The sequence below is a fragment of the Falco rusticolus genome, chromosome 5, assembly GCF_015220075.1.
Source record: "Falco rusticolus isolate bFalRus1 chromosome 5, bFalRus1.pri, whole genome shotgun sequence".
NCBI classification, from domain to species: domain Eukaryota; kingdom Metazoa; phylum Chordata; class Aves; order Falconiformes; family Falconidae; genus Falco; species Falco rusticolus.
Window position 1 is genome coordinate 562,064 of NC_051191.1, and position 19,716 is coordinate 581,779.

General features: G+C 45.6%; 1 protein-coding gene across 1 annotated transcript; it reads right to left on the reverse strand.

Annotated features, from left to right (window-relative positions):
* Window positions 1-340: 340 nt before the first annotated feature.
* Window positions 341-19,419, reverse strand: SLC26A3 (solute carrier family 26 member 3). The gene is made up of 21 exons (XM_037390289.1): window positions 19,145-19,419; window positions 15,422-15,621; window positions 14,474-14,613; window positions 14,266-14,376; window positions 14,021-14,178; window positions 12,605-12,769; window positions 11,769-11,921; window positions 10,903-10,985; window positions 9,796-9,943; window positions 9,551-9,664; window positions 9,360-9,437; window positions 8,831-8,926; window positions 7,747-7,853; window positions 7,403-7,472; window positions 7,222-7,314; window positions 5,766-5,861; window positions 4,902-5,135; window positions 3,179-3,233; window positions 2,543-2,688; window positions 1,672-1,737; window positions 341-1,063 (listed from the first exon to the last, which is right to left on the reverse strand). Exons 2-21 carry the CDS (start codon window positions 15,550-15,552, stop codon window positions 1,040-1,042), a joined length of 2,268 nt encoding a protein of 755 aa, XP_037246186.1. The 5' UTR covers window positions 15,553-15,621; window positions 19,145-19,419; the 3' UTR covers window positions 341-1,039.
* Window positions 19,420-19,716: the final 297 nt, after the last annotated feature.

Genomic DNA, 19,716 nt, shown 5'->3' on the forward strand with positions numbered 1-19,716 from the left:
GGCTCCCCTACATTGAGCGTGGGTTGTTTTTTTTTCTCTGAAAGGCGTGTGCAGTTTATCTTCAAGCTGTAGACTTCCAGCAGGAGTTAATTGATGGTGGTTGTGCAGGCTCGGTTGTGCAGGCTGGAGTATCGGAGTGGACTCTTTAAAGTCCTCTGTGCACCCATCTAAGAGACCTGGGCAATCCAGCATGCCCGCCTGGCAGCTCCGCACCCACCGCTCCCCCCAGCCGAGCTCAGGGGCCAGCACATCTGTCCACTCGCTGCAGGACACAGGCTGGGTCTCACTGGTCACGAGCTACCTCGATGGTGTATTGACAAATGCAGCGAGCAATGCAGAGTTAGTTACCAAAATCATTATTTAATAGTTCGCTATAAATGTATCTTCTCTTGTGCACTTTGTATCAGCCCAAACCAAATCAATGAGTCATGTCTGGATCTGAAAATGCTGCATCTTGCCGTAACGACGTTCATGTTTTACAGTAGATACGTTAGTCACTATGTATGCTATGCTCATGGCAGGGACCTGCAACAACTTCAGTAACTCGGTCTACTACGTATCTTACAAACCATCAGGAAAACTTTATACAAGTTATATACAAGCTGAAGATAAAATATCACTCCCAACTATTATTTCTGTCTTATAAATTACAAGATTTCAAATATTTATATATTCTCTAGTAACGGTACAGGTTGTCTACAAACTCTCAGGATAATATAGATATATGTACAAGTATATGCAAATAGGGTTAACATTACCTGCTTCTTCAGCTCTGTGGGTAGGGTGTCAGCAAGGTATGAAATAAGAAAATCTGTGTGATTTTAGCCTCCATATATGTACATAAATACATTCCTATATTTACAGAGACGCATAAAGCCTAACAAGGCCATTCCAAAACTTGAAACATAACTACATGTAGTAAATGCTTCTTAAGGTGTTTAAAACTATCCTTCTGTCTTCATGCTCACCACTGTATCTGCGTTCATCTTCTGTAAGTGACGTGGTGTTGCTGGAGGATATTATCTTTAGAAAATTAAATCTAAAATTTTGTTTCTGCTGGAATCTGCATGAAATAAAAGGAAATAAATGTCACCCTCTGTAAGGAGCCCTCTGGTGAGTGATATGTAAGAATTTGCTCCTTTGAAGTGTTTGTGTGGGAAGGCTGTGGTCTGACATTTTCTCCTGATGGGATAGCTGTGTGCTGGATACTGCCCTTCTCTTTAAGTCCGTGACAAAAGCTGTGTGTCCCTGTCTTATCCCTGACTCCAGACTCTTCTTCTCCCGAGACATTTAGATAAATGGGACTAATGCTGATGTCTCTGCCACACGGACACTCTAGCAGTGAGCTCATCATGGGGGGACTGTGGCCAGGTGAGGAGGCCAGGTGAGAGCCTGGTGAGGTGGCCTTTGCCCACCTTCCCTCTGCAGACCCTCGGTGCACAGGACAAGGCTTGTGAGCCGAGCCCCAAGCCTCTTACTCTTCCTGTAAGGTTTGCCTGAGGTCAGATCCTATCAATAAGCTGGCTGGATGCTTTGTGCCCTGGGCTGACACAAGAGCTCAGGGATGAAGATGCTTTTCTTATCTGACCCAGTAGCTCCCCTGAGCAGCCTCTGGGGCTGCACTGCTTGTGGTTGGAGTGCCGCTACCGCTACCGGAGATGGGAATCTTACCGCGCACTCCCGGCTGCGCAGTCCATTGCTGGGGATGGTGATGTAGTTGTTGCCACTACCCTTCTCCTGCAATGAACGCAAGAATTTGTGGGTTAGCAAATGGATTGCTTCTTTTTTTTCTTTTCTCCTTTTTTTTTTTTACATTGACGAAGGTCTTGCTTTTTAAATCTCTGGAACACACCTGGGAATTTGACTGGGAAGGAGGGAAGCTTTCACTTGTCAGCCCTTTATGCCCCCTGCCAGGTCTCTGGGTCAGTGCAGAGGAGCTGGACCACTCCAGCTAAGTGGGACTAGACAGTTTCCAGGTGAGTAGCATTCTAGGTTTGGTACTTTTAAACAGATTTAACATACACAGGATCCTTTCTTGCTCTTGATTTAAGAACAATCCCAGAAAGGCCATCGCCAAATGTGGCTGTACTAATTTATCTGCACTACCTTAGCATTCCTTTTGAAGGCAGACAGTCCTGGGAAGCCTACATGCAAGCACATCAAGTCTGCCTTGCAAGAGCCGCTGCAGCGTATGCAGCAGTCCCTGCCAGACGGGTGACGACAGAGGACTGCTGACGGATGAGCTGGGATTGTGCCCCACGCTGTGCTCTTCCCAGGGAGGTGGCTTCAAGCAATGTCCACAGCCAGGCCAGTCTCCAGTGGGAATTATTCACTGCTTTCACTAGTGGCTGGCTGGGCACCTGGACCAGGGGCCAGTCTTGCTCTCCAGATATATTGGAGACCAGCTGAGTTTTAGTCATTAACTTTTTGAATATAGAGATGGTGTAGGGCACATGGCTAGCTATGCAGGGCACTGCTGCATGCCTGCGAATAGTGTAAAGGCACTAAAGTAGCAAAGGATGAAAACTGTATGTAGTCTTACCTCCGTGAGCTTTAATTTGGGGGAGCTGGCTATGTCCTTCTTCAGCAAAATGTGTAAAACTGCATCATGAATGGTGAGGAAAAATACGGATGGCTTAATCTCCTCATCAAAAAATGCACATCTCTCCAGTTTTTCCAGGAATCCCTCTGTGGGGGAACAAAATGAAAGCACAGACTGACCTGCAGGCCTTGAGAAGGGAATTGTATATCCTGAGCATGTCCACTGAGTAAACACAGGATTTGCTGGTATCCTGCACTGTTCTATTTATTAGAGCAGATGGGTTCCTCTTTACTGATGTGGAGAGGGTGCAACATCGTCGGTACTGCCTTGCTCGATGCCAGGCAGAAGGGAATCTGAGCCCCATTTCTTACTTAATGCCTAACCCAGGCTGCCCGATACCCCAGAGCTGTACAGCACAGTGGTGGCCATAGGTAAAACGAGCCGTCACACGTGGTCCCAGCCTGCTGGGACAGCGTGGGAGGGGTGACACCTCTGCTCAGCTGGGTCTGCTCGCTGTACAGCACTGGAAGGTGTAACTGGGGTGATCCTCTGCAGCTGTGCTCAGTGGCAGACAGGGAAGGGCGGTGGGATGAGGCATCCATGGCGATGCCGGTGGAAAGGCAAGTACTTACTCACCATGTGCCCCTGCAATGTAAATGTCAATGTCGATCCGGACAAATTCTTTCAAAGTCTGTTAAACCAGAAGGAGGCACCATTTAGATACTGCTCTTTTTACTGATATCAGCCATTATGGTGATCAGCCATAGCAAATATACAAACCACTTTCAGATATTTGAGATGTACGATGGTAAGCAGCTCTAAACTGCTGCACCAAGAGGTAGGATAGTCTCTTCACAGGGCTGCTGACAGGGATGGCCAGTCCTTTTGAAAAGGGGCCATAGTCCATACTGATAAAGGTGATCTTTCCTAAATTGTATGGCTTTATCGTACCTACTCGACACATGATGAAACTAGGACTCCAAAATTTTCTGGAGAGATTTTTATAACTGGGAATTTGAGCAGAACTACAGTTCCCACTGATGTGGCAGGTGCTTAGTTCCAGTGGAAATAAATTTACACACCCTATGTGGTTATAGATAGTTAACTTTAGCTACTGCTGTTTGAAAATATTGTTCTTATTGCTTTGTTCAAGGTCGTCCAGGGAAGTGAGAGCAGGAGCAGAAATGAAACTCCAATGCTCCAACTCCCAGCCAAGTGTTTAAAGCTGTATTTTATAGGTACATTTCTGTAAAGCTTTCCAAAATCTTAGCAAGTGCAGGAAGGGTGCCACAGCCAACACTCTAATTCCAAGAAAATTCAGATTTATTATTTAATCCATTTCCTAAACATTTTCTATGGAAAATGTACATTAAATATTCACATAAACTCAAAGGTTGCCACTGACTTTCCAATCCATAGAGGGATGTCTTCCTTTAAAAACGGGCTAGAAACACAGAATAGACTCAGGACGGTTTGGGTTGAAAGCAGCCTTAAATATCATCTTAGTCCACCCCCCCTGCCATGGGCAGGGACACCTGCCACCAGACCAGGTTGCTCCAAGCCCCATCCAGCCTGGCCTGGAACACTGCCAGGGATGGGGCAGCCCCAGCTGCTCTGGGCAGCCTGTGCCAGGGGCTCACCTCCCTCATAATAAAGAATGCTTCCTTCTATGCAATCTAAATCTACCCTCATTCCGTTTAAACCCATTGCCCCTTGTCCTGTCACTACAGGCCTTGTCTCTCTCCATCTTTCTTATAAAACCCCTTTAAGTGTGGAAAGGCCACAAACAAGGTCTCCCCGAAGCCTTCTCTTCTCCAGGCTGAACAACCCCAACTCTCTCAGTCTTTCCTCGTAGGAGAGCTGTTCCATCCCTCTGATCATTTTTGTGCCCTTCCTCTGGACCCTCTCCAACAGGTCCATGTTGCTCCTGTGCTGGGGCCCTAGAGCTGGACACAGCACTGCAGGTGGGGTCTCATTAGAGCTGAGTAGAGGGAGACAACCATCTCCCACAACCCGCTGGCCACGCTTCTTTTGAGTAGCCCAGGGTACAACTGGCTTTCTGGGCTGTGAGCACACATTGCTAGCTCATGTCCAATTTTTCATCCACCAGTACCCCCAAGTCTTTCTCTTCAGGGCTGCTTTCAATTCCTTCATGCCCCAACCATGGGGGTTGCCCCAACTCGGGTGCAGGACTTTGCGTATGACCTTGTTGAACTTCATGAAGTTCACATTGTCCCACTCCTCAAGCCTGTCAAAGGTCTCACTGGGTGCCATCCCTTCCCTCAAGCATATCTCAAGTATAATTGCAGTCACATGTTTTTCTTTCATATAATCAACTTGTCTTGTGAATTACAATTACCTTTTGGAGGACTCTCATGGCAGAAAAATCAAGGAAGGACACGGATGAGAAATCCAGAATGATGCTGTGGATGTCGACACGGGGCACAGTGATGCCAGGGGGGAGGTCACCACCCCAGTTGATCTGAACGGGCAAATCTGTCATGTTGGTGGGCTGGTCCAGCTCCTCTATCCTGTTGTTGTCTAATTCTTCATCTGACTCATGTGCATGGTTAGCCGTGCAAATCAAGCCTTTCTGTGTTGACAGAGAAAAGTGTCGTAGTTAATACTTCCTTTTAAGACCCAGCCAGGGTAGTAGTGCATCTTACACAAGGGCAAGAGCGGTAGCAATGCAAAGCTGATCCTCCTATGAGATGGAGCAGGACCCACGTGCACTTTACGCTAGAAAAAGTTCTGTCCTTTGTCTGGAGGAGTCTGGAAATGTTGGCTTTCCTCTCATCAGTCATTTAATCATTATCATAATCAGTTAATGATGGCTTTCTATTATTCCCTGAAGTCAATTGTCTGATATGCTTTAATTCAGTAATTTTGGAACAAGTTGACAAAAAGCATGCAGGATTTGTGCTGGGAGAAACGCAGCTTTATCCTACCATTAATGTAGCATGAACATCACCTCTGTGGGATCTGATTCTGCCATTTGATGCCAAATGAAACTCCAGTGGACACATACAAGCTCTGCTCGTGGTAAAGCTGTAAGTCTCTAACTGTGAGAGCCATTTAAAATCTTATTTTTGAAATGCGTTTATGTCATGCAGTGGCAACTTGGAGAACAGCATATCTAATTAGGAGCGGAGGCACTTCTCTGCCATGTCAAGCCAGGGAGCTGGTTGCTTAACTGCCCCCCAGATGGAGTTGCCTTACATACGGGTGTCACTTGCAGCTCTCCTTTCTTCAGCATCTTTCTGATCTTCCTCAGAGCTTTATTGCGTTTCCTCAGGACTCTCAGTGGGTTGAAGCCAACCTGCAGAAACGGCACTTTGAATAATTAAAAGAACCCAAACAATGGCACCAGGAGAAGGACACAACATCGTACGTGGCTTTTCTTTACAATCAGGATGAGCATAGTTTGGACCTAATGTTGCCTACTACTTTTCATCAGTTCAAACAAGGCTCTTTGTCTTGGTTGGAAAGATGTCTACAGGTATGACTACGAACCAGGCAGGCCCATCTGTACTAGCTTTACAACACCAGCATGGACAGCATTACAGCAGTGACAATGCTGTGGCACAGGCCAGTAACTCCAGCAGGCTGGTACAGTGCTGGCTAGCCCAGAGTGTGTCCTACTCGACTTTGTAATGGAGACAGCCACCCAGATGGCCGAGATCAGAGAGCTTACAGGTCGTATCTGCTCCGTGGCACCTGACTGCAGCACGGGTTGTGTACCCATCCTTTTTATTTTCTGGAAGAAGAAAAAAAGTTGATCATGCTGGCTGCATATGTCTCCTGAACTTCCTAGCTGGTTTTAACAAAATTAGACATCAGATCAGGTGAATTAGGCTAATAAGGGTTATGAAAACACTAAATTCCTGCAAGTCTCCTGCCTCATCAATCTAGTGGGTGGAGGCAGGAGGTGTTAGAAGTACTCATATTTGTAAAGAAAGAGAGTGGTGTGAGCATCTGCACTCACAGGGAAAACCCTTCAGGCTCTTCCGAGGTGAAAGCCAAGCACACGGAGACCCGACTGTCTCGGATTCCCTAGTTCCTCTGCCAGTTTCAGTCCCTCCTGTGAAGAATGAACTACTCGTTACCCAAGCTCATGGTAGCCACTGCTTATCGACTCCCTGCTAAGAGCAGCAGGAAGGGGAGGTTATGAGGGCACCTTTGGTTCAGCCTAGGGATGGCGGGGCCCTCTGGCATGGTGAGGGCTCGAGGGTCCCGGCTGGCTGTGCTGCTTACAGAAAGATTGGCTGCCTTCACCCTGTTTGTCATGGAAGACTTGAAGACATCTTTGATAGCGTGATTTCATTCAACTTTTCTTCTGACTGTTGTGGTTACGTTCTTTGCAGCGAGATGAGTAAACTAGCATTTATTTGGTATAAATAATAGAAATGCTAATAAAATAATGCCCCTTTATAGTCTCTATGTTTGTACTACTTCCTTCTAAAGGACTTAAAATGTGTATATAAGTTGTTATGATATAAGTTCAGCATGAATCAGGCTGTTCTCTTGCTTAAGTACACATGGGATTACAGGAGTGGCAACAATATTTGAATAATTCATGAAAATTTCATCTTTGAACTGTGGACTGACTGTGGGAAATTGTATTCACCTTAATGTGTTGTGCAATTTATATTTTCAGAACGACAGCCCCAGACACTTACAGCGGTGATGAGTTTCTCTCTGAAGAATTCAATATTAGCGAAGAAGATAGGAGACGAGCACCTGAAAATCTTCACTCCCTCTGGCTCATAGATCTGTACAATGAAGCAAAAGCATCAGTAACAACATCTGCTGTAGAAACACAAACGCAACAGATAATAGAAGAAACTTGACATTTCTTACATCGGTGTAATCCTTCCTGTTTCTGTAGATGTTACTTCTCCCAACATTGGCCAAAAGGGTGCAGCTTGGACTGTGAACAAACACACACACACACACACACACACAATTATTTGTACTCTATACTGAAGCCTGGTGGAAGGGAAGGATCAGAGAAAGCAACTTCAGCTGCAGTGTGAGGCTGAAGTGGGACCCCACATCCAAGGGTTTATGCCTGGAAACTGATTTTCCATGCACAGTTGTTGGACATTCGGAGGCACGTGACTGTAGGCCTTCTCTGTACAGGGGGAGTTAGTTTATAACAGGAGGAAAAAAGATATTTTTAACCACATCCAACAGGTACTCACAGCTGGGAGCGGATCACCACGGTCAGCAGCTGGAATGCCACGGCGGTTGCAAGCCCGATATCCAGGCCAAGAAAAACGGCAGCTAAGAAAGTCACCACCCATATAACCTGTAACGAGCAGGTGGGTGGCAGCAGTTATGAGCATGTCGAGGACCTGGGTCAGGAGCACAGTGTGGGAGCAGCAACAGATCTCAGATCTGGTCCGGGCTGTCCACCTGCCTTTGGTGAGGGGCTTCGTGTTTCCTAAAGTATTTTCTTGTAACACGGGGTCAGACTCAATGACTGGCACCAGGGGGTGTTTCTAGGGGTGACAATTCCTATACAATCAAGGCTTAGAACAACAGAGGTGTGGATCTTCTATAGGTGGTTCACTAAGTACTCAAGAATCCAGCAGAAAGGCAAGGTTACAAGTAAATCAGGATCCTGGTAAAGCTGAGAGAAGTAAATGTGCAAATGTAGGTGCTGTGAATGTACATGACTGATAAGCACAAATGACTAGATAATACTGAACATTTTTTAACCACAGATCTCAAAGCATTTTTGTGTGGTAAATAACGGCTATCTGGGAAAACTGAGGCCTGGAACCATTTGGGAACACAACAAACTGGCTGGTGAGAAGGGCAGGAGCCTAAACTTTCTGAGTATTAGAAGTACGCGGTCCTGCCCTCCAGCCACAAGCTTTACCATTTGGAGTAAACCCTTCAAGCCATGGTCGTCACTTGTTTTTTGCTGTGTAACTTCCATCTAACAGGCTGCATGAGAATGTGAACGCATGGCCAACACTGTGAGTATTTAGACATTTTCTGTAACTGCCTTCTATATTTGATTTTATGTAATGAAATATATTTTAATATATTCTGATGAAATGGATGAACATGAAGTTAGGTGAGAGAATCAACTCAAAATAGGTGGGACAAAAGGTAAAACACAAGCAAGGGCTATACAAGCAAAAAAAGACACTCCACTATTGTACTTTCTGTTCAGTGAAGGCAGGTATAACAAAGGAACAACCTGTAAGAAATTTGCATAATAGATGACTTTTTCCAGTGTGCTTCATTCCTGAATGCTTGTGGGACTCAACTTACACAGTCATACTTGTCCTTCCTCCACAGGATGCCTACTTCCTTGAACTGCATGAGCATGCCTTTCAAGTTACCAAGAGCCAGAGATGCAAGGACTGACTGTTAAAAAGACAAAAATACATGTTGGATTTTAAAGCAAACAAAGAAAATGTTGAACATTGAGGCTTAAGTAAAAAAAAGGTCATACAAATAGGGCCAAAGTGCAGCTGAAAGGCCAGGGAACTCCTCCTGGTGTATTGCTGCCCTGGAACCCCCCTAGCTGTGGTGCAGTGCAGGTATCTGACTTGAGGTTGCAAATCCCACTTATTTTGGGCACCTAAAAGCTGGTGCTGTAATGTTTGGTGTTTGGGCACTTGCATTCCCTTTGAGGGACCAGGTGTAGTGGTCCTCTCTGTCATGATCTGAGAAGAAGAACCAAGCTATGCAAAACCCTGTTTGGCTCCCACTGAAGCCTATGAACACTCCCAGTGACTCCTAGAACAGTCCTGTCTCCAGCAAGCAGGAGGAAGCACTGGGTGAAACTGGTGAATACCTTCTGTAATGGTGCCAGGAGAAATCCAATGGCCAAGATCACAATCAAGACGATGACAGCTGAGATAATACCAGCAATCTGCATGAGAGAACAATTCCACCGTAAGTAATTCTCTGCAGGTATTATGGTCAGCTAGGAAAAAGGGGAGCTTTCCTGCATTAAATGCCATCATAATCTGTTGTCTTCTATACCTGTGTTTTGCCTCCTGTGCTCTCCTGCACCCCTGATCTCGACAGAGCAGTGCTGGAGGCAAATCCTTTGAATGAACCACCAACTATATTACCCAGCCCAAAGGCAATCAGTTCCTGAAATAAAAACAAAAGAGATTGTTCTTAAAAGCTGTTTCATGACTGTTATTCACAAGGCAAAGCATTCCAGAAATTACTTATTTCCCATTGACAAACACATGGTATTGATTTATGTGTGATTTGCCTACCTGGTTGCCATCTACTGGGTAGTCATGCTTGATGGAATACACTTTAGCCACGGAGAAGGCTACTGCAAACCCAACAATTGCGATGGAAATGCTGTCGCCGATACATTTTTGGAGGACACCTACATCGGGTGCAACAGGCTCTTGAAATCTGAAAAACAAAAAGCTCGGCTCGTAAAGGATATGCCTAAGCAGACCAGCTGTCAAGCAAGGGAGCAAGGCAGTGGTCCACCTCAGACGGAGCACTTTGGAGACATGCGACACAGAATTGCAGGTCTGAATTCTATAAAACTTTGGGGGATCCTTACTCAGGACAGGGACTCTGGCCACATTTGGCTCAGCTTGTGTCTCGTTTACTGGGCCAGGGCCAGCGACAGCTTATTTTGTCTGAGGTGCATGCACAGTTCTGCATTCTAGCTGGACATGTCAGATCTCACACAGCGCTGAGGCCCTTGCACAGGCAATGCACACACAGAAGGATTTCACTTAATTACGACCAAAAAAAATAATCCCCGTGTGACTCATTGAAGCACTTTAGACACCTAAGCAAATATTTAATAAGTCTGGTAATATGGCATAGCTGGATGTACTTTCTATATGGATATATACTCTATATGTGGATGTAGTCTCTATATGGATGTGCTTCTGGAGGAGCAGACGCTGAGGCCTCTGGGGGTTGATGGTGCCTGGGGAGATGCTGGTGGCCAGTCATGGGACCAGGCAGGAGTACTGTGCAGTGTCCTGGTGGCCTCCCAGAGCTGGTGGTGGCTGCTGAACTGTGCATGTACTTCAGGGGAAACTGAGGGGTTCAGGACTGAGTAGCTCACTAAAAGGGACAAACATCAACCTCCTGCTCAACAGCTGTCTTAGAAAATGAAGCATGCAATTATTTCATGTCGCAGTGTATTCTTTGTTGAGTAGGTGTGCTCTAGTGAGTAATTTTATCTGTTGAAAGTGTTTCCTTATATTGTTGAGAGCAAAATGTTTATTTACCTACTGAAAGAAAATGAAGCCAGTTATTTTAATCAGAATCATAGCTGAACTGATTTAACGCTGACAAACTAGAGACAACATTTTGCTCCACTGGTGAATTTTGAGTAAATCACTTACCCGTCTTCAAGTTTTCCGACGACAGCTACGTTAAATTTTTCTTCAAAATTAACAAAATAGGAAATCAGTGCTGCTAAGACTGTCTGAAAGGTAAAAATCCCCATCTCCATTAGGTACATTCCAGCCAGAGTGTGAAGAAACTATTAAACCCCATTACCTTCCCTCTCCCAGGCACCCTCCAGTCTCATCACTAGCGACAGAATTATGCCCAGAGTCTGCACAACTCTTCGCTGTCCAGATGTCATTCCTGAACCACCTTACAGGCGCGGGTTTAATTCATAAATCACACAGAGCATATATCAGAATATCTCACTAACAACAGAGAACATCCCACCCAACAAACCAGGTGTTTTCTAACAAGGTGCCGTAATAACTCCGGGGGAAAACAAGCGCTACTTGCATCTACAGCAACATCCTCCAGGGCTTTAGGAGCTTGCTGCCCCTGTGAGAGGCTGCCCCCACCCCACGGCTGGTCAGGGCAGGCAAAACTCTCTGCTGCTGGAGGGCAAATCTGTTTTGTGCTTGGCCATGGATGGCCAGGACTTCAGTGGCTGGTGTGGTTCAGAGAGAGGCCAGCTGTGGGACTGCAGCTGGCTGGTGTCACAGACAGTTTCATCCAAGGGAAAAACTCATATAACATCTTACTCACTACAGATGTATTCAGCCGAGAACAGCTAAGCAGGGTAAAACTTTTTAGTAGAGGTAAAACATCTCGCAATAGCCCGTGAGTGTTGCCAATTCTTCCTTATAGGTAAAATGATAACCCAACTTTTAATGCAGAACAGGAGAAGAAATAGTTAAAACTCTGCTTCCCATATCACTATAGTGGTGGAGCCATTGCGAAATCAAAGGCAAGTGACCATTACCACAAGGAGTTCGATCGGGATGGGAGTTGGTAACTTTGCTTTGTATCGATCATTCATTTCCTTCACCACAAACACGATAAGTAAGACAACAAGGGATGTGACTAGGTCAGCGACGTTTGTTTTTGTGATCTGGCTGAAAACGCTCTCCAGAGTCTGCAAAATCAGGAAGAAACGTGGGGTGTTTTAGAAATAGTGTCCTGGCACAGTACCGTTATCCCTTCCAGAAGAGCCTGTATCGCTCTGAGGATGGATTGCAACAGTTGGGATTTATTCCCTGTGGCACAGTGTGGACTGCAAGCCCCAGAAAATGTGCGTGTGCACTGTCCAAATGACAAAAGCCTCTGTGAAAGACCCTTTCCACTGCCTCTTGACCTTCTCCTCCTGGCACCCCCTGAGGGAGGATCGGAGCAACACACACGTGCACGATAGGAAACGTGAGCAATGGAATTACTGAGCAGGTGCCTCTCTCCGCTCCCCCTTCCCTGTCTTTCTTCCTTTGTCATCCAACAGCCCTCACAGAGTCATATCCAAGTTTAATATCTATAATACCACCCTGGTAAAAGTGAATAATTAAATGCTTGAGGCAAAGCTGAACACAATTAAAATACACCAACACACAGTAGAAAATATTATCTAAGTAGCCCAAGGGGTGTAACTTGGTGTTTGGCAATAAATTTAAAGATTGGTCATATGCTAATAACACATCCTCTGTATTTTTCTCTTGTGTTTCCTCCTGCTTGGCTGTTTTTATGCTGAGTTCTCTTATTACTGCCTTGCAGTCAGATATACATCCCAGGTTTCAACACCATTAGCAAATAATGAACACTTTCACTCACATAGATGATGCCAAATGGTACATTAAATCCAGGGACAGGTAGCTGAAGCATGAATTTCAGCTGAGACACCACCACATGGATAGCTGCAGCAGTTGTGAAACCACTGATTAACGATTGTGATAGATAAATAACGATGAATCCAAACTGGAGGATTCCCAGGAGCAACTGAAATGCAAAATGACCATACATCAGTGGGATTTCCTTGTGCTTTTAAGCAATCTCTGTGACAAAGAGAACCGTGTTTAATGGAAACAAAGATTTTCACCTAATCCCATATGTCCAGGGGTTAAGGATGATCCAGATGATAGTGTCATCAGATTTGCAATCAAAGTTGAAATTTAGCAACAGGGAGCATAACACTAGTAAGAGTAATCACTAAAGCAGTTAAAACCTATTATTTGTATTTTATAGCTAAAATAAACCTCCTTAGTGTAGAGGACTGAAGGCGGTGGGCTGATTAGCGTTGATAACATGCAGCTGTGGGCTTGCCTCAGAGGCAGTGGGTTGATTGACATGGACGATGTGCAGCTGTAGCTGGTTCCCACTAAGTGGTTAAACAGCCCTGAGGAGTGTGGGAGAGGGGGCTGGATGGGGGAGGAGTAGTCTGGTCTGGTCTGGTCTGGTCTGGTCTGGTCTGGTCTGGTCTGGTCTGGTCTGGTCTGGTCTGGTCTGGTCTGGTCTGGTCTGGTCTGGTCTGGTCTGGTCTGGTCTGGTCTGGTCTGGTCTGGTCTGACCTGGTCTGGTCTGGTCTGACCTGACCTGACCTGACCTGACCTGACCTGACCTGACCTGACCTGACCTGACCTGACCTGACCTGACCTCTGGAGGAAGGAGAAATGGTGTGGGCAGTAGAATCTTACAGACGGTAAAAGCCTTGTTGCAGCCTGCTAGTTTGTTTGTGCTGCAATGCCTTAGTGTCAGGGTTTTCGGTACCGATATTTTCACATGGTACCAGTGTTTCATGAAGCACAAACGTTACATGTTAGGAAGGAAGGAACTGTAGGAAGTAAGGATAATTTTTTTTGTTGTTGTTGAAAGGACAAATCCAAATTCTTTGGCATTTATGAGACAGAGCTTTTATTCCTTTTGGTGTGTCTGCATCACTTGCATTACTCTCACAAATATATTTTTTTCCTATGCAGCAGCTTTGGGTTTGCTGGTGGGGGGGCAGCTGTGTGGGCTGTAGATGCAGGTCTGGTCAAACCCAGGATTTTGCAGCATGGGTCAGTGCCTGGTCACTGCAGGGGGGCAGATGCCTCCTAATCAGTGGGCCAAGGTCAGTTACGTGGGAAGGGGCAGAGAATCACTTTGGTGACCATGCCAAGCAGAAACCGAAGAGGAAGGTCAGTCTGCCCTCCACCTGTTCATATATGTGTATACAGACGTGTGTAGGCACACACACCTCTGTTTACCAACCTGAAAAACCCCAGAAAGGACGGTTACAGATGCAGCCACCATCACCCTCTCTTCATTTATTGCTGAGAGATTCGTGGAAGTGCCATTTGCAGCGCTGTCGTCGGGGACCAGCCTGGTGACGGCTCCCCCCACCATCAGGCTTAGGACGGGGAAGGGACCTGAGCAGCACAAGGCGTTCGTTAGAGACCCGAAGGGGCAGCGCGTACTTCAGCCGTGAGGAGGGTGGGCGGCGTGCCTGAACTCACCCACTGATATATGTCTGGATGTGCCAAAGATAAAATAGACCAGGACAGGGAAAAACGCCGCGTAGAGTCCGTAACCAGGGGGGACATTGACCAGCAAAGCAAAGGCGAGACCTGTGGGGACAGGGGGCCGGGGAAGGTGACGTGTACTGCAGGCGGGAGCAGCAGTCCCTTCGCCCCTAGCCCGGCAGGGCACGTTTCCCGCAGGTACCTTGCAGGACAGCCACGAGGCCCGTGTTGATGCCGGAGACTATGTCACTCAGGATCCACTCCCTGAAGCGGTATGCTGGCAGCCATGAGGTGATGGGAAAAAAACCCAAGGCAATTTTTTTGACCCTTTGTGGGGAGCAGCTGTAAAGACACAAAGAGGACAGAGCTCTGTCAGTAAACGGGTCGGCTGAGTCACAGCCTGTTTACAGAGGGGAAATGAAGGGGGGGAGGATTCGGGTACAGGCTGCCAGAGGTCAAAATCTCACCCAAACGCAGCCCTGATCAACTTCCTCTGCTAGCTGTGCTTCAAGGAGGACCTGATGGCCTCCAGAGGTCCCTTCCAACCAAAATTTTCATAGAATAGTTTGGTTTGGAAGGGAACTTTAAACATCATTTAGTCCAACCCCCCTACAATGAGCAGGGCCATCTTCAACTAGGTCAGGTTGCTCAGAGCCCCATCCAACCTGACCTTGAATGTTTCCAGGGATGGGGCATCTACCATCCCTCTGGGCAACCTTTTCCAGTGTTTCACCACCCTCAGCGTAAAAAAATTTCTTCCCAATATCTAGCTGAATGCAGGCTCTTCTAGTTTAGAACCATTACCCTTTGTCCTATCGCAACATGCCCTACTAGAAAGTCTCTTTCCATCTTTCTTATAAGCCTCCTTTAAGTATTGAAAGGCTGCAATAAGGTCTCCCCAGAGTCTGTGCTGCCAAGCGCCCAGGAAAAGAGAAGCTGCCTGGGATACAACTGCAGGAAGACTTTTAAGGGTAATAGCAGCTAAAATTCTTCAAAAAAATCTGATGCTGCATTTGGTTAATGAGCTTTAATTTGCTTTGTTGGAATCTGAGGTGGAAGTTGTCAGGATGGAGTTCATGCTGTCCAAGAACAGCAGCTCAAGATCTGTTTCTTAGATCTATATTTTAAAAATAATAAAAAAAACCCTTACCGAAAACAGAGTTTCAGGTGATCCCAAAGGGTTTTATGGTATCTGTGCAGTTTCTCATGCTCTTCATTGAACAAATTCTCTGAGTACACAGGTCTGGCTACAACATAGTGGTTGCCCACAGGTTCAACCATTTCTACTGAAGTATCAGGTGAAGATGGTGACTCGTGTGTGCTTCTTTCTGGCCTTAGTCACTTAAAAACCTGAAATGAAGAACAGGGTTAGCTCCTTATGTACTGCGGGGCAGGTGGCCGTGGCATAGAAGAGTGAACTCCAAGCTGAGCGTTACCACCTTTGAAGATCAAAAGAGAGATGGTTGAGACACCCGCCTCACTTTGCCAAGATGTTGTCCTGCCCTCCTCCTCCTCCCACTGCAGGGCAGTGTTTTCTATTTCTTCCTAAAGATGCAGCCAAAAAGTGGAGAAGATGGATTACGAGTTAATTTATCTCAAAGCCAGCCATCTACAACCAAAACCCACCTCCTTCGAGAGAGACTAAATTCTTAAAGAACAAACAAGCAGATCCCTAGAGGTTTCTCCCTGTGGCACTGCTGGGAGGGCTGGGATCTCGCTGAAACCCGCCGACTTGTGAGGGGAAAGGCAGAGCCAAGGCAGGGCTCAGCCATCCTCTCTCATACTCGGAGACCGGGCTGAATCTTTCAGCTCAGGTCTGTGTGATGAGGAGGTTAGGCTCAGTAGTAAAAAAGCACGGTATTGCTGCTTGTTATTTGTAAGATTTATTTCCACAGGTTGTCTGGGCTTCTTCTCCTATGTTTCATGCTCACCAACAATTTTTGCGATGTCTGACCTAAATACTGTTTTCTGCTTTCTCCCAACCCGTGTCTGCATGTCTGTGCTGAATAGAAACTCTCCTCAGTCACTCCAGAAATGACCCCTGAAGTCCACGTTACACATCAGAAGATTCAAGATTCGTTGCAGTCGATACCACTGGGTATTTTTCAGCAATTAATTAATGGCATCACTGTGCTGCCTACTGTGTTCTCTCTATCCCCACATTCTTTCCATGTTAAATTAACTTAAATAGATGTACTATCTTAAAACATTTCTCTCTGCTGCAGCCACCACTGCATGTTTAAAACAGTACTAGTCCTAGACAGGAGCCGTGGAACTTGCTCTTGGTAGCCATGGTTGGACCAGATGATCACTGTAGGACCCTTCCAACCGGAACTAATCTGTTCTATCCTATTCTATTTTCTTTCGACTCAGAGACAAAGATGTACTGTGGGAAGTAAAAAGTCTTTTGTGACACTGATAATAGAGCATTTTTCTGCATTTTCTCTCCGCTAGCACAAATGCGGCTCGGCGCCTTGGTGCTTGCTGGTGGGCTTGCAAGAGATGCCCAACCGACATTAGCTCCTCACCCAGGTCTATCGCCTGACTCGCACTGAAATAGCCTATGTGCATTTCTGATTCAGGTTCTTGTGTACTCAATATTTGGAGAGATCACAGGACAGATTTTAAAGTGGCACAAGGCATTTTGCATAATTATGAACAGATGGAAGGCTTTTAATCTATGGCAATTTTGGCATTAAAATGTGAATCCCATCCTGAAACTTTGCTACAGCTCAGGGCCCTTTATTGACCTATTTCAAGTGATTTCATTTTAGTTTCCTCCTAGTTTGTTCTGGGGAAATTAATGGATGAGTAGAAGTTCAAATAATGACAGATGAACCTCTTAGATATGCTGGTTTTGTTGATACGCTGTTTTTCCACAAAAAAAATCACTATTTTGGCAATGGATTAAACATTTTTATTATCTGTTTTAACATTAAAAAAATTAGACCTGTAACATTTTCCAAAAACTGGCAGGTAATTATTCTAACATATTAAAACTCAAAATCTAAGCTCATTCAAGACGCTGATCCAAGGTCAGTTAACATCAAACCCTGATCCTGAAATTGTACACTACCGTCACCCTCTCTGTTGTCGTCAGAGCTCCAAACCTGAGGGTGATGAAATTTCAGTGAAAAAATTGGTTTATTTAGTTTATCAGAGTGTGCTTAGATTTGCAGGAACAAGTTTCATCTATTAAAGATTTTAGAATTGCTCTGTTTCCTGGTCTGTGTATCAGTCTTATAGACTTCCCGTTGCAGAAAGGAATATTGCTGAAAGTCCTGTTGAATAGGTTTGTTCACTACGTTGTAGGGCACACGAGGCACTATTTGTTCCCTATGAAATGTTCATAAGCCATAAAAGCAAAAAGTGCGTGGGTTACTCTTTCGTTTCAGATTATCCCCAGTGCTGCAGCTGCTGTAGCTTTTGTGAATACTTCAGTTGTCACTCCTGCCCCTTGCCCAGCCTTTGTTCTTTCCTCAGGACAAATCTGATACCCCAGTCTCAGACAATGTACAACATGCCTCTTTACAACTCTCCGAATGTCCTTTGGTTTATTAGTGCTGGTCTTGTGGAAGGTGTAAGTATTTTGCATGTATTTTTTCCCTCCTGCTAGGAACCCCAGTTTACTGGCTGTCCTCCAGGTTATCTTCGGGTTGATGGCTTAAAGCTGCAGAAGGAGACCTGGAGCATCGCCCTGAGAATCTCATCAAGCTGAACCATGAGTCTGCTCTAGAGACTGTGGTGTCATGAGGCATCACTCAAGTTAAGTTTAACCAAACCAGCCTGGGCGCCTGAAGCACAGTGGAAGGTGCCTTCAACTTGCCTCCTGGCAGGTAAATGAGACCATATGGTGTGGTACCTTGCTGCAGCTAGGTGACCACTGCTGTTAGTCACCTGCCCCACTAGCTGAGCTTTTCTAGTCTCATTCCCTCTCCCACGGGCTCTGTTGGCAGCTGTGACTTCAGCCAGGTATTGCCTTCCTCTTGCTCACTCTCATTTTTTTCCCCTGTATGTTAAGAAAGATAGGGTGCCCTCTGCATGGGGAGGTTTTATTTGGCTGTTGGCACCATTGCTTCCTTAAGATGCTTTAAAGAAAGTGGGGTTATTGTAATGAGTAGCAGTGTAGTGGAGGCCAACGTCCTCCGCAAACCCCCTAAAAGAGAGGTCCGTACTCCAGCAACGCACACTGCCTTTCCAGAGTGCTCCCATCGTGAAGTTCTTGGACTCCTTGTGGGACACCACTAATTAGCACAGTTCCTCTGATTACTTCTTTAATGTGTCCACTCACACATGGGGAACAGGAGCACAGACCAAGCTTGTACTGCACAGCTGTTGAGTGGTAGGTAACAACTTTCACTCACTGTTGACCAAGACCAGGTCTGAACTGAAACCCCAGAGATAACATCCTGGTTCGGTTTTATTCCATATAGCCTCTGATCCTGTTCTGGGCCAGCAATTAACAGCATTACCATCTCTCACACATAAAAAAAATGTAACTCCACTACTAATCCCCCGCATCCGTGAACCTTCGGCAATGCATATTTTTGACATGTGTCGTTTTGTTGAGGGGATTAACAAAGGGATACTTTTTTCTCTTTATTAATTTATCCTAAATATTGACTAAGAAGTACACAAAAATCTGGTAAATTTAACTGAATAATTAAATATTAACATGCTTTGTCCTACTTTTCAATCTGTGTATACGCACTCACAAACTCAGCTCTGCAATACAAACATTTGAAAAATACAGACAAATTCCACAAGGAAAACTTCTACATTTTACAAGAAAAACAACATATGACTAGACACTTTTCATTTATAAGCATTACTTCACATATCCCATATCCTGACCGGCAAGTCAAAATTGTACCTGATACAGGAAGCTCTTCAGAAGAAGCCACACCAAGATTTTATGGAAAAAGATATCCTTGAAATTTTCAGAGGCAGTGCAGGTATCTTGTGCTGTTCTTCATTTCAGAACCTCCCTAAATACTGGCAACACTTTAATAACTAACTTTAGTTAACTTTTACAAGAAAAGGAAGATTTCACTGTGGCCTTGACCATTGAGCCTATCCTCAGGAGGGATGATAAGAGTCATTTCTTAAAGTTCTCTGTGATATTGCTTAACTTTGGTGAACTGTTTGTGATTGGTCTGCAGAGACTAATATGGGAAAATAGAGGTGAATAAGAAGGACTGTCTGTTGCAATCCTGCGCTGTGCATCTGCCAGGTTTCTGTTGAGCATGGTGGGAAGCGGTGACCAGAGCTCAGCTATGGTACCCTTCATTTCTGAAGGAGTGTGAGCCAGTGGTGAGGGAGATGGGGCCGCAGGGCATGCCAGATCTGGGCAAAGCGTGCCTCTCTCAACCTTCCCCTGACGCACCTTTAAGGGACCCTCAGTTGTCTTTCCAGAAGGGATTCCTGCGTGCTCAGATCATTGCC